The sequence below is a fragment of the Lagenorhynchus albirostris genome, chromosome 10 (genome assembly GCF_949774975.1).
Source record: "Lagenorhynchus albirostris chromosome 10, mLagAlb1.1, whole genome shotgun sequence".
In the NCBI taxonomy this organism is placed as follows: Eukaryota; Metazoa; Chordata; class Mammalia; order Artiodactyla; family Delphinidae; genus Lagenorhynchus; species Lagenorhynchus albirostris.
In genome coordinates this window covers 89212939-89235099 of record NC_083104.1, presented here as the reverse complement: position 1 = coordinate 89235099, position 22161 = coordinate 89212939, and the positions used below count along the sequence as shown (strand labels likewise).

The 22161-nt window shown below is 43.7% G+C and overlaps 1 protein-coding gene across 2 annotated transcripts; it reads left to right on the top strand.

Moving 5' to 3' along the window:
• Positions 1-282: 282 nt before the first annotated feature.
• Positions 283-3610, top strand: ID4 (inhibitor of DNA binding 4). Of its 2 annotated transcripts, XM_060163589.1 has the most exons (3): positions 284-1125; positions 1516-1574; positions 2137-3610. In XM_060163589.1, the coding sequence occupies exons 1-2, from the start codon at positions 685-687 to the stop codon at positions 1558-1560; spliced, it is 486 nt and encodes a 161-aa protein (XP_060019572.1). In that variant the 5' UTR covers positions 284-684; the 3' UTR covers positions 1561-1574; positions 2137-3610. The 2 variants fall into 2 exon arrangements, with proteins under 2 accessions (XP_060019571.1, XP_060019572.1); XM_060163588.1 differs by lacking the exon at positions 1516-1574 and having other exon boundaries at positions 283-1125.
• The last annotated feature ends 18551 nt before the right edge of the window (positions 3611-22161 follow it).

Here is a 22161-nt window from a genome sequence, read left to right as displayed (position 1 = left end):
CCCACGGCGTTGACGGAATGGAGTGCCCTTCCCATTGGCCCGAGCGCCATTCCCTGAGGTGGCACCGTCCGCCTGATTGGCTGGCCACTCCAGAACCCCGCCCACCCCTCCACTCGGGTTGCCCAGCTCCCGCCCCCCAGCATCTCCCGGAGCCCCAGCCTTCGTCGCCTCCCTCCGCGCACCCGCCCGCGAGCCCAGCCCAGCTCTGCTCCCTCGCCCGGCGACACGGCCAACGCGTTGGCCCCGCCCCCGGGGCGCGCGGCTTATAAATACAGCTGCGCGGCGGGCCGTGCGAGAGCGTAGCGGAGGTGCGGTTGTGGGTCGGTTACCGGAGCGGGGAAACCTTGGGCTGGGGGAGCGGAGCGGCGGCAGTCGGGTTGGAGGTCCGAAGGGAGTGACTAGGGAACCGGGTGGGCTGCTTTCCTTCCGGTGCTTTTGATTTTTCTTGCCTTTTGGTCTCGGCCGAGTGTCGCCCATTGAGCAGAGATCGCCTCGCAAAACCCGGAGCGACCCTCCTGTCAATTGTTGGGCGCGGGATCGCCGGGAGCTTCGCGGTGCCCCAAGCGCGGACCGAGCGCGCGGGGCGCAAAGGCAAGAGGAGCGGAGCCGGTCGCGGGCGGGGGCCTGGAGCTTGCCTGCCTCCCTCGCTCGCCCCACCGGGTCCGCTCGCGCAGGGCGCGCGCGATGAAGGCGGTGAGCCCGGTGCGCCCCTCGGGCCGTAAGGCGCCGTCGGGCTGCGGCGGCGGGGAGCTGGCGCTGCGCTGCCTGGCCGAGCACGGCCACAGCCTGGGCGGCTCCGCGGCAGCGGCGGCCGCGGCGGCGGCAGCGCGCTGCAAGGCGGCCGAGGCGGCGGCCGACGAGCCGGCGCTCTGCCTGCAGTGCGATATGAACGACTGCTACAGCCGCCTGCGGAGGCTGGTGCCCACCATCCCGCCCAACAAGAAAGTGAGCAAAGTGGAGATCCTGCAGCACGTTATCGACTACATCCTGGACCTGCAGCTGGCGCTGGAGACGCACCCGGCTCTGCTGAGGCAGCCGCCGCCGCCGGCGCCGCCGCACCACCCGGCCGGGACCTGTCCGGCCGCGCCGCCGCGGACCCCGCTCACGGCGCTCAACACCGACCCGGTGAGAGGCCGGCTGCCGGCCCGGGGCGGACCCCGTGGGAGTCCAGGAGGGCGGTGGCGGGATGGTGGGACGCGGGCGCTCCCGTTTCCTCGGGGCAGGGGCGAGAATGACAATTGCACCCTCCTGCTCCTCCGGCGCCGGGGGCCGCCAGCGGCGGGCTGGGTGCAGCGAGCACAGGCCGGGTGAATGCGCGGGGCGGGACTAGGGCTGTGCGCACCGTGGGCTGTCAGGTCCAGCCTGTGCTCGGGGAAGGGGGCGTCCCCAGGGCTGTAGGCTGGGATGGGGGCGTCGGCGGGCCAGCCTGGGTTCCGAGAACGAATCAAGGAAGACCGTGGCGAGTGCGTTGTTCGCGCCTGCTCACCTTTCCCTTGGTGTTCGTTGCTGTTCCAGGCCGGCGCGGTGAACAAGCAGGGCGACAGCATTTTGTGCCGCTGAGCCTAGCTGTCCAGGTGAGCGCGCGTTTCCCTTCTCGTGTGGCCGGTCGCCAGAGACGCCCGTCCCCGGCGCCTTCCACAGCGGCGTTCTTTGCCTCCAGCATTTCTGAGGGCAAATTCCCAAGGAGGTGGACACCCCCCCTCTCTCCCTGCCACCCAGTTAGTAAGTGAAGCTTAGCTTCAGCAGCTGGGGGTTCACTCTAAATGGAGACGGATCAGCTCACGCTCCCGCCACCCCCCGTGCCGCCCCCAGCGACCGGCGGACTCTTACTGCCCTCTCCCCGCCGAGGGAGGGTACCCTCGTGGGCGTGGTGCCCGATGCCCCCCCCCCCGCGCACTCTGACACCCACGAAGGAGGACGCAGGGAGGGCCCGGGAGTTCGGATCCCCTCTTCGGGCTTCCCGGGGGCCCGCAGCTGCCTGCTCGGCGCCTGGCCGGGCGGCGGACTGCGAGTGTAGTCTGACCCGGTGGTTTGTTTTGGGTTGTTGATCAAGCATGTCTTGAGTTTGGTCGGTGGCGCCAGTTAGTCTGCAGCGGGAAGGTTCACACACCCCCTCTATTCATTCCTCTTCCACAGGTGTGCGGCCGCCTGAGCCCGAGCCAGGAGCACAAGAAAGGGAGGGGGAAGAGCAGAAGTTAGAGAAAAAGCCACCGGAGGAAAGGAAAAAAACATCAGCAAATCCTAGAAACGTTTCACTCGTCATTCCAAGAGAGAGAGGGAAGAAAAATAAAACTTTCATCCTTTTTTTTTTTTTGCACGTTCATAAACATTCTACATACGTATTCTCTTTCGTCTCATTTATAACCGCTGTGAATTGTACATTTCTGTGTTTTTTGGAGGTGCAGTTAAACTTTTAAGCTTAAGTGTGACAGGACTGATAAAAGATCAAGAGCAAATCCGACTTTGTGACCAAGGAGCTCAATTTTTGTTTTGAAGCTTTACTAATATACAAGAGCATTGTAGATATTTTTTTTTACATCTATTGTTTAAAATAGATGATTATAAGGGGGCAGGGAACTTTCTATTCCCTGCAGGAATGTTACATATTGTATAGATAACTGAGTGACATTTCATACCGTGTATATATAGAGATGTTCTATAAGTGTGAGAAAGTATATGCTTTAATAGACTACTGTAATTATAAGATATTTTTAATTAAATATTTTTTTGTAAATATTATGTGTGTGTTTTTTTTTAATCTATGGGAATATTTCTTTTGGAAAATTATTTTCCAGCTCAGTTGAAGAGCTCTTGGTATCTTGAATGTCTTTTCTGTTTGGCCTGGCTTTTAATTTGTTTTTGTTTTGCCCAGTGTCCTGTAGACTCGGAAGTAACAGTTATAGCTAGTGGTCCTGCATGACTGCATGAGATGTTTAATCACAAAATAAACTTGTTCTGAGTCCATTCAAATGTGTTTTCTTTAACCTAGATTGAAATCTTTGTATTTGAAGCATACATGTTGATAATATGCTTTATCAGTTTTTAAGTACAGGGTTTGATAGTGTAATATATAAAGAGTAAGTGTGTGTTTTTTGTTTTTTAACTGAGGTCAAAATGGATTCTGAATGATTTTGCTTACAGGATGGGGAAATGCTTGGATCCTTATGAGTTTAGGAAATCTACTGTTTTAATCAAAGCGAAAAAATACTTATCATTCTTCATTTTACACTAAAGCTTAATGTCACTAAGTTTCATGTCTGTACAGACTATTTAAATCATAGAAATGAAAAATGTTCTCTGCTTGCTACCAAAGGACAAACTCTTGGAAATGAACACTTTCTGCTTTCCTTCCTCCAAAGAATATTAATAGGCAACAGTGGGAGAAAAAAATTCGAAAGGCATAATGGCAAATCCTTCAAGCAGGGGTAAAAGTCGATCTTCAAACATTAACTTTAAGTAGACCAAAAATTCTGATGACCGCATCTAGATTATTTTTTTATAAAAATGATTTTCACTATAGCTATGTTAGTTAACTGCTAAACTACTGTCCAATCTCTTGTGATGTGTAACTTTTCCATGTGAATATTAAAGTAGATTTATCTGTCTTGTACTGTGATTTCTGGTCTCATTTCTTCAAAACCTTACACTTATTTTTAAGACTTTCTTTTCTCTTTAAGGAAGGTAGTGTTTTCTAGGTTAGATAGGACTTTCAGGGCTTGTGAGCATTATGCATTTAATGTGATCAGTACTCTACCCACCAGTTAGATGGAATTTTTAGAGTGAGAGAGAATTAAGTAGGATTTAATTGGGTGCTTTGTAAATAGTCAACTGTGTGTGTAACGTGGTCTGTTTGATTTTTAAAAGGAAAGGATTTGTTTTAGGTTATACAAGAATAAAAGTATTATAGACCCAAGGGACTTTTTATGAGGTCAAAGTCAAATATTTATATGAATATGAAATGTGGCTTCTCGTAGTCAGTTGAAGTGGCAATATCTCAACAGAAATGAACAAAGTTAATGCTAATAGTTTCAAAAAAATTGAAAGATTTAAAAAGTCTGTCCCCTGTCTCCAGCGTGTCATCCCCTCAGCTTTGACATTTCACGGGTCTTAGGTAGTTTTAGAATTTGTATTTGATGTTGAGGCTTATAAAGTCAGAGGACTGCTTGTTTAAATGAGGTTTATTTTTATTTTTGATATTACTCATTCTTGTCACACATCAAGAGGAAAACACAAGAGCTGTGCTCGAATTCCAAACCTGAAGAATTCTAACGATTGCATTCGTTGTTATTAAGAAAGGGGACAATCCCTCCTTTTTATTTGGCAGTTTAATTTCAGTAGGAAGCAAGTCACATGTGCTCTGTTGGCTGGAGTTAGGCGTCTGTCAGGCCTGAGTACCATATCCCACCTAAATCTAAGCACACTTTAAACTTATGCTGGGAGACTAGGTACCTCAAAATAAGTATTTTTGATTTTTGAAGATAGGTGTTGCTCCTTAATTAATTTCATATGTGGGCCATGGAAAACCACTAAAAGGCAAGAAAAGTATTATGCATGTTACATTTGAGAGACTTGGCATTTTCCCCTTGGCCACTCACACAGCATTGGATGTCTCTAAAGAAACAAAGTCACTGTTTATTTTTTCTTAATTATATGCAGTTGTATAAGATAGTTCATTCTATTAAATTTTGGCTGTGTCCTAACCAAGTAACCAGGTAACAAAAACATTTTGAGTCATTTTGTAGGTAGTTCTAATTATTCAGATATTTGGTTTAACAGAGAAAAATATCCTGACTTACCTCATTTAATTTGTTGTCTACTTTTCATTGTATAGGCACAACCAAAGAGTAAGAATCATTTAAAACCTACAAAGGAAAAAAAAAATCTCGCCGTGGATTGTTGTTTCTCGTGTGGTTTTAAAATCCTGAACATCTCAGGCATTTTGTGTTAAAGGAGGGAAAAGAAAAAACTTTTCATTTTGAAGAACTAATATACTTTGATATTGTGTAAATCTTAAGTTTATTGTCAAGATTTAACTGACTTTTTAGAACTTAAAAAAATTTTGACCCCATAATCGATTGTATTAAATGCCTCTATAATAATAAATCTTCACTGAGCAAAGGGTTGTGAAGTTCGTGGTTTTTAATTGACTTCTACTGAGTTATGCAATTTTTCATTATCAAGAATGGGTCTCTTGATGGATCACCTCAATTATTTACAGTGTTTCTTACCAGGTGATGAAAAATGTGTCTTGAAAATGGTGATATGAACGGAAAGAAAATCTAGTTTGAATGCTAGGGAAATCTTGTCTACTCTTTGGTGTCTGCTAGGAGAGGAAGCACGAATCCCAAGAAGGCAGCGGAATGATATTAAGGGAAACTAGACTCCCCTCCGCCACACACACACACACACACAAACACACAGACACACACACACACACACACACACACACACACGGTAAATAATGTAGACAGAAAAATTATTTCACAGTAGTTCGGAGCCAAATAGAACTGGCTCTGCCTTTCTAGCTGATGCACTTTAATTATATGTATGGTAATCAGCCCAGATAGTCCTTGGGCCTCAACAGGGCCAAAGACCAACCCCTCCAGGTTTCTGAAGAGGGAAAAGCTTCCCTTTGCTGCTTTGCAAGTCCAGGAAATTAATTTACCCACCTCAGAATTAATCTTAATAGGGCTGCCCTCAGTAGGTACTCTTCAGACCCAGATGATTTCTTTCAATTACAGCCCATGACATTTTGCTAAAATATTAATTATATTAATTGGAATCATTGCCCAAAAGGTTTTAAAATTGTAATTTTACTTAGAGTTCTCCTTGAGCACTGACACAATAGATACTTGAAAAGATAAAACTTAAAAAGGGAACTAATTTGTTCAAGAGAGATGAACTTCGGTCGTAGAAACTTAATTGAAAATAATTTTTAATGAGTTTTTAAAAATGTGTTTTTGCGTTCAGGTGCCTCCTTCATATTGATTTATATCCTGGCCAGTTCTAAAAAGTTTCGCTTAAGTGCTAAACTCGGGTCCGAACCACATTGCCAAAGGTTTTCTATACTCACCCAAGCAAAGCAATTCGATAGTCAGCTGCTGAAGGTGGTTCCATCATTCATAAGTCTGCACAGTAAATTCACACATGGGATATGAAAAAGGGGCCATAAAAATTGAAGTTAATTTGAAAAGCCCCTTTGAGTCCATAAAAGAGTAAACACATCAGTTTCTGGGGGAAGAACAAAATGTGTTACGTGTATGCCAGAGGCTAAAATGTGATTAAAGAGGAATTAAAATGTTTAAATAAAGAGACCAAAGACAAATTTTCTATATGAATCCACTGTATCTGAATTTTTTTCAATAAGAAATCTCATACTTTAGAAAGAGATTTTCTAAGATATTACAAAATTATTGGCAAAATATACAAATTTCTGGTGAAACAAGATACCATTACTTGCTTTAAATTACCGTTTCTCAATTTGTGATGCTATAAAGTGCATATCAGCACTTTTAGCATGCCTATTAAATTCAAATTCTAAAATTTTATCTTTTATTCCAAAGTTTAATTTCTAAAGGAGCGTACAGCAGTCCTGCAGTTGTCCTTCATGCAAATTCATATATTTTAGAATATTCCTTAAATATTTACTTAAATGTTTAAATATTTTCTTAAATATTTTAAGCATTTTCTTAAATATTTACTGCACATTTCATAAGCTTTAGCAGTCAATTGAGAGACTGTAGCTGCGTGTGTGTCTCTGTGTGTGTGTGTTTACCTAAAAATAGTTAACCAACATACAGGAAAATATCTTTTTAAAAGGTGTTTTGCTCTAAAAAGTAAGTCAACTGTGTTAACCTTCCTCCATTCTCTCTCCACTTTAATTCCTGAGATTGGAGATTTTCGTAAAGATGCACCCTTCATTTTTTGCACAGCTATGATTTAGCCATGTTATGTTTAAGCATAAAGTAAGATAGAAAATAAAGAGCAAGTAAATCAATTCTCATGTTTATCATATCCTAGAATTTGGTTTAATCTCATAAGTAATCCGAAGAAAAAAAAAGAATGAAAACAAAAGGGGTACGTACTTATATGTCAAACCTCAGAGAAAGCCAGGGAAACAGACCTAAACTTGTAGACATTAATTTTACACCTTACTTCAGCAATACTTCTTAGAAATACTTTTTGTACATATTGGACCTGAGTCCATGGCCATAATTAAAACAAAGTAGGCTCCTTAAGATAGAAGCCTATGCAGAATTCATCTTTGCATGCCCTACAGTGCTTAACCAGGGTATGGTAAAATATTTGTTGCTCTGCATTAAGAATATCCCCTTAACAGCGTATCTATCTTCCCAGAGCGCTCAGTGACTCATTTGCCCCTTCATCTACACTGACTCACAGCTGAGCTTCAGCCCAATATATCCAACTGCCTTCTTGTCCTCTCTGCCTCTCAAGTGCAGTAGATTTGAAACAGCATTTTATGGTTTCTGCAAACACGTCACTCTTTCCGAATTCCTTATTGTCTTAGTGAATTGGGGCTGCCATAGCAAAGTACCATAGACTGGGTGGCTTAAATGACAAACACTGATTTCTCCCAGTTCTGGAGGCTGGGAAATCCAAGATCAGGGTGCCAGCCATTCGGTTCCTAAAAGTCACTGCCATCGCTGGATGAGCGCAGCAATCCACGTGCTTCCTTCAGATCCCCCCAGCACACGGGGTGCGTGGCTTCCTCCTTGGAGCTGCGCCGTAAGATAGAAGAAGAACCCAGGGCTAGGCAAGGTCCTTTTCCTGCCCCCATGACCTGGGTGGAAGGATCCTTCAACTTTCATTTCCCACCAGTCCTTTCTCGCCCTTACTTCTGGCTGCCCTTAAGCACAGTCTATGCTTCAGCTGCACTGAAGGTCTCGTCCTGCTGGTGCTAGACGGCAAAGCATGCTTATCTCTCTAGTCTTGACAGAGTATGATTGATTTCCTGAGTGTTAAGAAGAGAGCAGGCTCAGGAAGGACACACGTGGAAGATGGTGGTGGTGGGGGGAGGGGCACCTGCCCAGCCAGCCAAACCAGCTAAGTCAACTTGCCCATCTGTGGGTAGGGCTGATCTGTCCACATCCAAAATGGCACGCTTTTTTATGCTTCCCTTCCTCTGTACCTGGTGCTACCCCTGCCTGGATCCCTTCACCCCCACTCCCAGTCTAGGCCTGTTGTTGACCTCCTCACCATCCTGTGAGACCCAACTGTCCCCTCTTCTGCAAGAAGTATATGATGCCTCTCCCCCTCATTCCCCAAAGAGCCAACACACCCCTTGCTATAGTATAATTATTTTCACATGTCTGTGTTTCCTGTAGCTTCCTGACCCTCCAGGGATTCCAGACCACAAAGTACTAGAAGAACATTCCTGTAACTCTCTGTGCCAGCAATTCTAGCAAATTCTTTGCAACTCAACAGTGCAGTTGAGAGATTTTCATTATCTTTTAAAGCCTTTGGCTGCCTTAAACATGGAAAATAGATAAGCTGTGTGTTCTTGAGAGTGAGGGAGTGTGGTCAGCCTTGGGCAGAGGGAGTTGGAAGGAGAGATTGAGAAGGAGAGAAGAGAGGCTGAACGGATCCTGTATCTCCAAGAAAGAAAGAAACATTCCTGATCCCAGCTGGGATAAGTAAACAAAGACACCTCAGTGTCAGAAATGAAAACATGGGGCTAGGAGGGATGGCTACACAGGCTCAGGATGTGATGGGTCTGGGACGTAAGCCGCAGGCAGGGGGTATTCAGGAAGATTGCATGATCAGGTCTCTGCATGTGTCTTAGGCCTCTGCTCTCTGGGACTGGTGAAGTGACGTGGGTATCATAGATCAGCCGCAAGAAATGCAGTGAATCCTCATGAGTCAGTTCTGAAAGAACAAGCTTGCTGCCAGAATGGGAAACCCTTTTCCAGATGGAAGTTTCACTACCCTTATTATGATCTGGGGCCCTCGAAGCAGAATCCTATGATGAGTAACCTTATTAGTAATTACCTTACTAATCATATGATAAGTAAGCATATGTCTTGTAATATCCCCCCAGTTTTCCAGTGAAGGAGACAAGCCCAAAATGTGAATGGTGGAGTCAGGTCTAGAACCTGGTTTTTCTCTCTCTAATCCAGGGCCACAAACCTCAGTATGGATGGATTCTGTTCCAATTCACTCTTAGGGGGTTTAGGTCATATTCTCATCTACAACTTACCTCATGTTCCTTCCTAAAAGGATGGGGTCCTAATCCTAAACAAATAGTCATTACATTTAGGACTGACCTGGCTGCCTTTTTTTGCGGTACGCGGGCCTCTCACCGTTGTGGCCTCTCCCGTTGCGGAGCACAGGCTCCGGACGCACAGGCTCAGCGGCCATGGCTCACGGGCCCAGCCACTCCGCGGCATGTAGGGATCTTTCCGGACCGGGGCACAAACCCGCATCCCCCGCATCGGCAGGCGGACGCTCAACCACTGCGCCACCAGGGAAGCCCCTGGCTGCCTTTTAAAAAGAAGAATAGAAGTAGAGTACTTTTACAACAAGGATCAAAGCTCTTTGACAAAGGAGCAAAGGCAATTCTGTGAAGAAGGGATAGTCTTTTCCACAGATGACACTGAGACAATTGGATGTCCATGTACCAAAAAATGAACTTGGACTCAGAGCTTACACTTTTCACAAAGATTAACTCAAAATGGATCATAGACTAAATGTAACATGGAAAACTGTAAAACTTCTGGAAGAAAACATAGGAGGCAATCTATGTGACTTCGGGTTTGGTGATGAATTTTTAAGTCCAAAACCAAAAGCATGAAAGAATTTGAACCCTGTATTATCCTCCACTGTTATATCCTCTGTTAAATCCATTCAACAGAGGCCTCATGGTGTGGGGAGGGGTCACAGACCATGTGGCCAAGGCAAAAGACTTGGGTGCTACTCAGAGCTCTACAGCTAATTAGCTGTGTCTCCTCAGGCAAGTAACTTTTGCACGTTCCAATCACCTCATCTGTAAAATGGGTATATATTAATAATTACCTAGCACAGAGGGCTCTTGAACGATACAAAACAGTAACATATATGAAAATATTTTATAAGACAATGGTTCTAATTTTGGTATATATTAAAAAATCATCGGAAGAGAGTTTTAAGTTTTAGATTCCTGAGTTCCACCCATCCCTCCCTCCCCTCCACTGAGATTCTGATTCATCAGGTATAGGGGGGGAACAAGGAATCTGCATTTTAGCTTTTCCCTGGGAACCTAAGACAAGTCCGCCAGGAACCCCATTTTGAGAAACAGTATTTTGTAAGCTGTAAAAGTTATGTAGGTTTCGGCTATTGTTGTCATGACACGCGTGGTGTGTTTCTCCTTCTTTTTCACCACTTTCCAATTTTCCAGGAGCTCTGATCAAGTAAAGAGGACAGGGTAATACAATATCAACAAAAGGTCATGGAAATACTATCTAGTGGGAGAAGGGAAGGTCTTACTAGCAGACGATGCATAGGAGAGAGGGCTTCAAAAGTGAGACTGTGGATTGCAGCTGCTGGGACAAGACTACAGGCAAGATGCTGAGTCCTCCTTCACCTTGGTTCTCATTCCAGTCTGTCCATGACTCAAGGCACTCATAATAACCTACTTTGCTTTACCCATTCCATTCACTCTTAAAATTTCTAAGGAAAGACATAAAAGAAAGAGGTCAGTTTCTACCCTCTTATACATCATTCTAAATCGTTACATTCTGTCATTATATCTATGTGATGACCCAAAAAATGTTTGGAGCAGGTATGCCTGCACAGGCAACAATGAGCAGTATTACTTTAATGGTAAAGAGATTCTTCTGGATAAACAAATGTAGGAAAAAATATTTCGCTTCTCCTAGTATATTACATCGTCCTAAGGGACTGCCTTTAACGTGATGCAGAAAAACAGTCTAATTGGGCTTGCCCCAATCTGTTGTTTTTGCCTTGGAACTGTCCTAATTCATAGCTAGCAAATGTTAAAATACCATATGCGTGTAAAATTGGGATACGATACAATTGTACCTTCATTTCATGTAATAGATTTCTTCTTGCTAAAATTATATAAGATTTTTATGAATTTAAAAGCGTAGAGACACTAGCTTCCCTTTTTTCAAAATTGTGAATAAGAACTTGATAAAAGGAAACACTAGCAAGTCTGTGGAATTAGATTCTGAACTCTGCCACTTACTGTGTGGCCTTAGGCAAGGTACTTAACCTCTCTGAGCCTTATTAAAGCTTTCTTTTATAATGGGGTTACAATAGTTAGCAGTAAGAGTTTTTATGAGGATCATGTGTGCAAAGCCCCTAACATAGTGTCAGCCATATGAACTCTTCAGTATATGTTAGTTCCTTTCTTCTAATCATTCTTGCCTCTATTCATATTCTAAGGCCTAAAAATGTACTTGCCCTCTTCCAGTATGAAAATGGGGTTATCAAGCATGCAGGAGCAAGGGAGGTGTGCGCACTTGGGTCCTCAGTAGGGAGGACAAAGATTTCAACAACGCACAAACCTTTCAGGGATACCAAGATTTTAAACCTTTTAAGTGCAGAAACTGCTTTCTTTGTCATTTCGTTTTCTCCAGAATAACCCAGGGGTACTCTGCATACAGAAGACATAAATGACATAAATGTGGATGGATGAAGAAGGATTTGAGAAAAAGTGGGAGTCTGAAAAGCAAGAAGGAGCTGCAGTGGTGAGAAGGCACTGCAGGTAGTGAAAAAGATAGATGATGGTTTACAGGAAATTAAAATGGTGGCCTTATAGCTGTTGAATTTGCTGTTAGCATGGTCAGGCGGAAGGCTTGTTTGCTTTCTGATCTATTTTCTGATAGAGAGATGCTGAGGATGGGGGCAGAGAGAGGAACTCCACACATAAACTCCCATGCTCAGGGCTCAATAATCTGGCACCCTAATAACATTCTCCTGGTAGAGAAACAACTTTGAAAACCAAAGACATAACACTGGAGTGGTACACGGGATTCCAGGTGGTATTTAAGAGAGAAACAAAAGTTAAAAGCAGCATTAAACTTTGTCTATTTCTTCATAGCTTAGAAAAGTTAAAAGCAGCATTAAACTTTGTCTATTTCTTCATAACTTAGCTTTATAATGTATGCTTAACATAATTTCTGGTAGCTATGCTTTGTCATAAACTAAGCCAAGATTAATTCAACAAGGGAAAGAAATCAGGGTCAACTGCAATACTTCAGTGAATCATAAGATAAGAATTTTTAAGTAAATTCAAATGTCCTTACTTTACCAAAAAGGAAACCGAGGCTCTGAAATGTAAAAATGTGCCTTTTGTAAGATGACCTAGTGGAAGGTCAGAGCTGCCAGCAAAATTCAGGACTTCCAAACTGCAGTCTCCTTAACTTTATTAAGTTCAATAGATTTATGGTTATTTATATTATCAGGTTCTTATTTGTTGTGATACGTGTATTTCTTTTTTCTTGTGGATCATTTTCTTCCTATGAAAATTTTGTAAATACAGCCATTTTCTTTTTGCATTTTTTATTAATTAATTTTTACTGGAGTATAGTTGCTTTACAATGTTGTGTTAGCTTCTACTGAACAGCAAAATGAATCAGCCATACATATACATATATCCCCTCCCTTTTGGATTTCCCTCCCATTTAGGACAGCACAGTGCATTAAGTAGAGTTCCCTGTGCTATACAGTATGTTCCCATCAGTTGTTGTTGTTGGGTTTCTTTTGCATTTATAATTTGAGGATTGACTGGAGTCATTCCTGAGAGAGCTATGTTCAGGAGAAGAAAACTATTTTTCTGAAATTCTAGAGATGACTTCTCTGGAAAAGAGAAATGTATCATTTTGCCTAGAGTTATTTTGAGGTGAAAGAGCTCATGATTACTCTGGATTATATTATTCTACAAGTAGACTCCAAGGATACCTACAAAAGCCCCAGAAGTCCTTAATGACCCTATGGGGCACTAGAGACCCTATCAATTTGTTTATCAATTTGCAGCTCTAATTCCATGACATGTGAAACACTAGTAAAAAATAATCTCCTGCCTCAATATTTTAAAGAATACAAAGAAATACACAATCACTGTAGACCAGTTAGCACTTGCCAAGTCTGGTTTTTATTAGAATACAGATGAAGAGAATCCTCTGTTTGCCAACATCTGTAAAGGGGCTGATTTCCTCAGCTCCATAGTAATCGTTTAATATTAAATCAGTCCACAATTTTAGGGCATGTGTTTCAGAAACCCTTTGTCTAGCATCAGTTGTGTACCTAGACAGTATAGCAGCTGTTAATTTTAGGTTATGGAAAAAAAAATAATGTGCATTTTCCCAAGTCTCAATGGACATTCTTCACAGTGTAATCTAACTTGCTGATGGAGTAAAAAACCTTTAATGCTTTCTAGAAATCAAAAATGTGCTCAAAATAAAGAAGGTTCAACTTTTAAAAGGCAACATCTTCTAGATTCTTTACGTATTTGATGCTTTCTTGGTAGATGACATGATTTTAAAATGCTTTTCGTAAAAAAAAAAGATCAAGAATGAAAATAATTACTTAAAGCCAGGTCAAATGTTTTTAAAAGACTATTATGAGCCTTGCAATATCATTTCACGGTTGATTTTAAAAAGAAGATTCCTTTCTGTTCACTGTTTGTCCCTGCCAAATGACACAGAAGAATTTCTCTGGGAGGCTGTGTTTGGAATCAACACCTGATTATCACTCTTTTTAGGAAACAGGATCACAAAGAAATGATCCTAGGGATGAAATCCTAACACTTTAACTCTGCAGGATTGGGTTGAGGACTGTGCTTTGCTTTTAACCCAAGTGCTTCCGGCCTCTTCCCCTTCCGCAATGTTTTCTCCTTCTCCACCCCACCTGCCCCCAGCCTCCCTGAAACCCCAATCTCCCGGGAGCTGGGGCCTGTCCTTCCCATCATACACTTTCTTCTGGAAGCACTGGAAAAATCTCAAAGAGAATAAGAGAATCACTTTCTTCCATACTCTGGGAATCTCAGTCCCTGTGGAATTTACCAGGTAGGGAGAGACTGTGTACACTCCGTCCTGCTCATTTCAGAATATCAGCAAAAGTACTTACAAGGCAGCAAAAGCATACAGGCAGTCTCTCCACCTCACCCTCATGGCCATTTCTCCTGTACTTCGGCATTGACTTTGCTGACATCGGCATCACAGGTTTTAAACCACTACATAACGTGGTATGAGGCTGCCGTGGTGGGCAATAGGCCCACACTTGCCCTCAACATCACCAAAGCTCATTAGATCCCATGAATCAAATATTTGCTTCGACGTTAAACACACAGTTCCAGAAACACAAATTTCTGGCTCAGCTAACCCTTGCAGGACGTGAGTTTTGATAAACCAGCAGATTTTCCTGCTGACATTCCTCAGGTTACACACTTTCCTGGTCCTACAGGCAGTGTCAGTTATCTGCTGCCCTCTTTTGAATTTTAAGGCACACTACACTCATAAATAGGGCCTATCGCCTGCAGGAACCTCTTCTGCCTGTCTAGGGGAAGGTGCAACCTTCTGGCTTAGTTTTCTGATGACCAGCAAGGGCTGTTCCAGTGCGGCTAGAATAGTACTTTAACCACTTCGGCTGGTTTTCTTCTGTGGTGACAGCAAAAACCATTTTCTACAACAAAAGCAGCAAATGAATAAGATATGCTATTGCTCTGTTTGGTTTTCTTTTCTTATCTTAACTGAATTTATCACCTGGACCAGTGTCCCTCGGGGCTGATCTATTTATTTCCCGAAAGTACTCACATACAATTCTGGCTATAAGGATACTGAAAGGAAGACATATGCCTGAATACATTCCATATGCCTGTCCAGCTGAACACGTCTGTCCTTCTAGGACAATAGCCAGGTTGACGTCCTCACAAAGGTGACAGGGTCACAGAGAAATCAGAAGGTCTTGCAGGAAGGTAGACCTGCTGGGCTGGGTACAGCTCATTAATACCACCTTCATCCTGTCCCCCTCCTACCTGTCCACCAGCTGCTCTCTGCTGTGATTACATCATTCCCTCAAGCCATTTGTATAATGGTTTCTTCCCCCAATCCTCCCTGTTAGCATGTCACCACTCCATCCTCATGTCTCTTGGTCATCTCTCCTGCTTCCTTGTACCAAACTAAATATGAAGGAATAGGTGAGAATATGCTCACTGAAAATAAAACAAAAGAAATGATTGCCATCTTTTCCTTCAAAATCACAGGAGTTCTTTGGAGAGCAAGGAGATGGCAACAATGTAGTGCTCAGAAAAATCATGAGAAACTATGTCTAAGGATAAATGTTCTATCAGGAAGTTGATTTCTGTCTACTCTTCTATGGCCATCTCTCTGTCTCTCTGTCTCTGTCTTTCTCTGTCTCTCTCATGCTTTTTTGAGCTCCCCCCCACCCCCATAGCCTTTTCAGATTTGATCATAAAACATCTTTCCCCTTCGACCTCTTTGCCATGGCAGTCTCATACTGAGAATGGCTGCCCTCTGACCATGGAGATGGGAGAAGTGACCCTACTGTAGCTCCAGGTGGGAAAAGGAATGGATGATAGTATATTCCCCCAGCCAGAAGAAATCCTCAATTTGTCTGATGGCCCAATCAGGCCACTAGAACAGTAAAGTGCACCAAACATTCAGAAGCCCTCACAAAACATTGAGCAAACGTCCCTCTGCACCAGGGCTGGCTTCCTGGGTGTGTAGCCTGTGGGGTTGTTCAGGGTTCTGCCCTTAGAAGAGCCTACACTTAGTTTAATGCTTTGCTATCACTGTCTTGAAATTCTTCAGAATTTTTGAGCATGGGGCCGACATTTTCTTTTGGCCCTACCAATTGCATATCTGGTCCTATATCATATCCTATTTCCTCCTGAAATGGTGGGTTGAGAAACATTTTGGTTTATTTGGGGGGTGGAATGACATGAGCTTTGCCTTGTACCTGCATCAGTTCTCTTAGCTAGAACGCCCGCTTGGAAGGGTAATGCTACGAGGCTGACTGGTAGTTCCACTCCCAGGGCCAGCAGGCTTGGTCAGTTGTGGAAAGAGAAAGTTTCCATGGAGAACTGTGCCATGCACCTGGAAGGAATCATCATGGCAGGGAGCAAGATGCTGAGAAATTCTGCATCAGGGAGATAGTTCAGTAAAAAGAGAGTTCACAAAAAACTCCCAGGGGTCATCCTATTGTGCCTAGAAGGGAGAGACAAGAAAAACCATTTCTTCCAGATCCTTCCTTTTCAACTGAAGCCACAAGGCCCCTGGCAAATACTCAGCGATGTTTTTTATGTCTCCTACTGTTTACTCTGAATTCTTCCTGAGCTGTCCCCGAAAAGCACTATATCAACAATTTATTCCATTACGATGCCATGTCATATCGTATATCTTCTGTTCACAGTAGGTTGACATGGCACTGCTTTGTGTAGGAGCATATATGGATACATATTATCACAATTGCTGGGGAATAGTATTTATTGAGTGCCCACTACCTCATTAGAGGCTACAAACAGAACTGTGAGGACACATATAACAATTTAATAACAGGCAGAAAAAAAAGATACTTTCTATTTAATTCAGTAGGCAGAAAAACAAAACAAAACAAAAATACTTGATATTTCCTCTCCATGCCTGCTGGAAGGTGGCAAGAAAGACCTCTACAGCACATAGAGCTCTTATCTTTGTTCATTCCCCGAAGAATAATAGATCAGTCAGAGCTCTGATGCTGTTTTAATAATGTACAATTTACAATTCATTGGTTACCAAGCACTCACAGTATAATTAATTTTACAGACCTGTTCAGCAAATCCACGTGGTTTTGTACAATATGCGGGGAGGGGGAGCAGTATCACCAGGAGGAGGGGGGCTGGGGGGAGGAGGCTGCAAGGAGAAAGCCATCTTCCTTCCTCTTTCAAAGTAGCTGAGTCCTGCACCAGCTGCGCAGATGGGCAGGCAACTGTAGTCTGCAGGAGAGACTGCGTTTGATGCACAAATATCTCCCCACCAAAAAGTTTTGGACCAGCAAAAAATACAGTTCTTGTGGGTACAGTGTTCAGTCCTCTGGGAAGATCTCACTAAAGAAGCATGGCGACTAAACCACAGAGCTACACAAAGCATCACACTTAGGAGGGAAGCTACCTACTTCTTAACTATACTTTTCCATGAATAAAATTTAAACTGCACGTGATCACTCTCTCCCTTCCCAAAGTGTGTAGCAAAGACAGGAGTACCAACTGGGGGTGGAGAGGTTGGGGGAGGAGAGACAAAGATTCCCTGACTGTTTTCATGACTCTCCAGAGGGCCATCATTTACTTGAAGAGGCCTCTGGAAATTCACAGAGAATTCTCAAAGCCAAATAAAATTCACATGAAATGTAGCTAAGTATATTTCTGATCAATGACCTGCTTTGTTTTTAAATCTCTGCTCTGAACCTTTTGGATTTCCCCAGAATATACAAAATGTTTCAGCTTAGAATCAGTCTGTCCAAAAAGGAGAATCTGCTCAATTGTTTATTGCTGTCCTTAAAAACAGAACATTAAAAAAAAAAAGGTGCAGATGAGCTCAACATACTTCTGTTTATTCCTGAAGTCTGTTTTTCTCCTTATCGTGCATTCTAAGGCCCCCCGCGTGGGACACGAACACACGCAGGGTAGAGATTCTGCAACCAGCACCGAGTCATAACCACTTGGGTTATCATGTCCCGTGCAGTATGGAGGCCAAGAACTTGGGCTTTACAGGTGCGCAGACTGGGTTTCAGACCTTGGCTTTATCCCTTGCTAGCTATGTTGTTGGAAAAGTCATTTAACCTCTTGAGGCCTTCGTTTTCCCATTGATAGAAATACAGTTGAAAACATTTATATACCTCACAGACTTGTTGAAGGACTAAGGGTGATCATTTGCATACACTGGTCAGCATACTGCCTTAGTTTTGGTGGGTGTGGATAGTAAATGGTCATTACGATTCTGTTGATGTTATTCAGTCATGATTAGTCATTTTGCTATGCTTAGCTTTTTGCTCTTTTTAGCAGCCCAGATAATAACCATAGGAGACACCGATCAACACTGCTTCCATCTGAGCTCTGATGCTGACACAATGGCCATGCTTTCTAGTCTCCCATCAGGTTAAATGGGGGGTGAAGCTCTATGATCATTTCGAGTATTCACGCCTAAAATAATCCCACTCTGAGGAGCCTGAACTTCCCTTCATTGGAATTCCAAATGGGTTGATTAACAAAGGTGGGATATCGTCTCCATTAGCACATTAAAGTGCTTTCCACACCTGAGACAAAGCAAGGGAAGGAGGAAGTAGGCAGCATAATGAGGGTGTTTGGTCAAAGACATGTTCCAGAGCCTCCTAGTCGGTCCCGAACAAGGCTCCTCCTGCCTGGTGTTGCTGGAGCCAACAGAACGAGACCGAGTTGTTTCAGAGGCAAAGAAAAGCTTCATTCTTGAATCCGAGAATGGAGAAGTGCGCGCTCAGCTCTAGAGCGCATGCTCCCCCCACAGGCCGTGGGCGGGGCTGCTTTATAGGGCTCCCGGCAGCGGGAGGTGGGGCAGATCGCAGTGCCGGAGCGGCGTCTCTGCACACGGCACTCCGCCGCCGTCTTGCGTTGAGGTGTCCCGTGCAGCACTTCTGCACACGGCCCGCTGAGCTGTGTCTGGTGCGGCCATTTTGTGCTAGGAACTGCCGGTCTGAAGTGCCAGGTGCGAGGCCTCTGCGCGCGGCAACCTGTAAGCAAGTTAAACCAGAAGGACAAAGGAAAAGAAAAAAACAGGTTAGACTTTATTACCCAGATTCTATTTTTACTTGCCGGGAATTGTTAATAGGCTTTGCTGGTGACAATTAGGCCAACCGTAAAGAGACAGCTTCACCTCTGATGGGCGTTCAAGTTAGGGAAGTGGAGATAGGCGGGTTTATAAAAAGAATGGAAGTCCCTGAGAGAAGAACGGAACGTAGGACACAATCACTTATGTCTATTGAGTTTAATATTTCCTGGATACGCTCCTAAATGCTTTGCATGTGTTAATTCATTTAATTTCTCATAATTATGGTTACGATTCCCATTTTAGAAATAAGGAGTGTGAGGCACAGGGAGGGTTAAGTCCAAGGGGACAGCTTCTTTTTTCCTGTCAACCCAAGAGTCAGCTCTGCAGCTACTAAGACCTTCAGGATAGGTGTTCTGCTGGGGACTGGGGCTGAAATGAGCAATGGCTTAAAATATTATTGTGAGACTATAAATTATAGCAACCTGTAGTTGGAAGCCTGGGGAAAGCTGGTAGAGCACTGTCAAGCTAGGATGGTGGGAGGGGGGCTCTGAAGAACTAAAGAACAAGTAGTCCTGACAAGATGCCCAGAGCCCCACTATATAGCACTCGGGACCTGTCCGATGGGGACCCATTAAGGGTGTTGAGAAGAGGGGGGATTCTTCTCATGTGCCTGTTTACTAGTAGCTCTTCCCCCTGGGGGCTACAAACTAGTTTGTGCCCTTCTGTTTTAGTTGGATTCCTGTGGTTAGGGCAAAAGAGCCCCATTCAGAATACAAGAAAAGGGGACAGAGTGTTGTTGTAGGGATACCCACAGACTGGAACTGGACAGTGAACTGCAAAACGCTTTAGAAATCAGTGAGGCTCCAGGGATCAGCTACTCCTCCGTTGAAAGGCAGTATCATCTGTTTCTGCCCACGTCTCGTCATTTCTCAACACATCTCTGCCATCTCTTTTGCTATTTCTTTTCTATTATTTGCTGCCTTTGCTTCGTCAAGGTTTCCAGTTCCCCTAAGCATGACCCACCTGGGTGTCTCCTGCCCCAGCTCTACCCCAAGCAGTCCCCCTTCCCACCATTTGAACATACTTGTTACAATGTCTTAGTTCGTATTTCCAAGAGAGAAAATCTGATTGACTCGGTTTGAAGTTTTTCTGAAGAGTTCCAGGTGCTATCCAATTTGAGAGTTTTCTGCTCTGCAGTAGGATACCTACACCTGTCCCAATCAGCTTTGAGACAGGCAGTGTGGGTAAGGGTTAGGGTTATGGTACGAAACATGGGCCTGGAGGCTGCTCCTTCTGCAGTGGCTCTGAAGAAGTCAACTTCCATTCAAAGAGTCTCTGTCCAAGGCAGGCATTGCAAATCATCCTGGTGCACCTCTAGATCCGCGTCTGTATCTAGCAGTGGGACCATACTCTCAGAGGAGGGTCACAGGGGCCTGGAAGGAGGCTTCAATTCAGCAGAAAGCTGCCCAGCAACTTCCTCTGGAATTTTAGCATACATTTCCAGTTTCTTCTTGTTTTACCTACTCCTCAATGCCTGCTGAGTGTCACCTGGGATCATCCTCAGAATACACACATGTACTCATGTGCACACATTGGGGTAAGCCTCTGCTCTTCTCCATCAGTCCCTGACCTCAACCCAGCTCTGGATCTGCTCACACTCTTCTTAGGGGGCTTTGGTACCTGCTCTGGATCCTCCCCTGCATCTGTTTTTAGCCTAACTACTCTCTTGTCAGGGCCAGTGCCTTGGAGGAATTCTCATTTTCTGGACTGTGCAATCTATGACAGATGGACAAATACGTTTTGCTGTAAGGGCACATTGGGTCACAAGTAATACGGATCTGACGTCTATCAACTGTCTAGAGTGAGTTTACTCAACAGCATATGTTAGTATGATTTCAGCCAATTTTGTCACTAGTCCCTCCTCGTTGCTGCTTGTCACTCACACACATCACATCCTTAGGGTTTGTTTTGGTTTGTGGCAAAAATAAAATACAACAAAACAAAAATATCTCCTACCAAGCTAAGCTTCATTTGGGTTCAATTAATCCTTCTTAATATTTTCATTCCCATCCCACTCTTTTTGTGGAATCTTTTTTTTCCTTTGTCCATTTTTTTCATGTCCAACCTCTTTCTCGCTTTGGTTGTCTAGATCTCCTGATAATCATTTATTCCATGGCAACTCCCTCATCTACCCATCTGGCTCAGCAGGATACAGTTTTATTCTTTTTTTTTTTTAATTGCCTTCAATACTGTACAGTCACATCTGATTTTTTTTCCCAAGGCAACTGTCAGGGGCATCCTAAGTGTCTCCAAACTATAAGACCCTGATTTACATTGGGCAGCAGATAAATTTGATCCTGTGGAGAGAGATGGGATCTTTTCCTGCAGGAACCAAGCATCACATATAGCTTTATATACAGGCACGTTAGGACTCTGGTGTGATTTATAAAGTGCTAGGATGACCCATTGCTCCTCAGAAGACCCTTTTGCATGTCTTGTAACTCAGTGATTATCTCACAGGGAGGTTTAAAAACTGTGGATGCCAGACCCCCACCCAGACCAGTTAAGTCAGACTCTCTGGGGTTGGGGTCCAGACATAAGCATTTTTTTTTTTTTAGTTCTCTCAGTGGTTCTAATGTGCAGTCTTGAGAACCCTTCCTTAGTTCAATAGTTTATAAATTTGGCTGTACTTTGGAATCACTAGGGAGCTTTAAACAATACTGATGGCTGGGTCTCACCCTTGGAGATTTTGACTTAATTGTTTTGGGTTTTGGCCTGAGTTTTTAAAAGCTCCCCAGGTGATTATAATATGCAACCAAAATTGAGAACCAGTACCTTAATGGATGCCTAAAATTTCAACATTAGGCTGTCCACCTATAGCCTAAGTTTCTGATTGACATACACAAAAAGACTTGTCCTTGGGAGAAAGATGATGCTTTTCTTAATTACTTATATCTTAGTGTGAATGTGTTCCAGAAGTAGGATTGCCAGATTGAATACAGGACTCCTGGCTAAATGTGAATTTCAGATAATCAAATAATTTTTAGTATAAGTATATTCCATGTAATATATGGGCCCCATTATATACTAAAAAAGATTATTCATGGCTTTATCTGAAATTCAAAGTTAACGGCGCATCCTGTGTTTTTATTTGCTGAACTTGGTCAGTCCTATCCAGAAGGCTTTCCAAGAGCAGGCTGTAGGAGTGGGGTGTAGAAAAACCACAGAGAGAAACATAGAGACCCCGAGGGGGGGGCACGAGGAATACTGTAGAAAGACCACAAAGCAAAGAAGGGCTATGCCGAGCACAAAATTACTTGCCTTGTCAAACTCGCTCAAGTACCGTTCTTCCACATCTTTGTAAAAATCAACATAATCTTCCCTACCTTATCAGCTTAGGTGT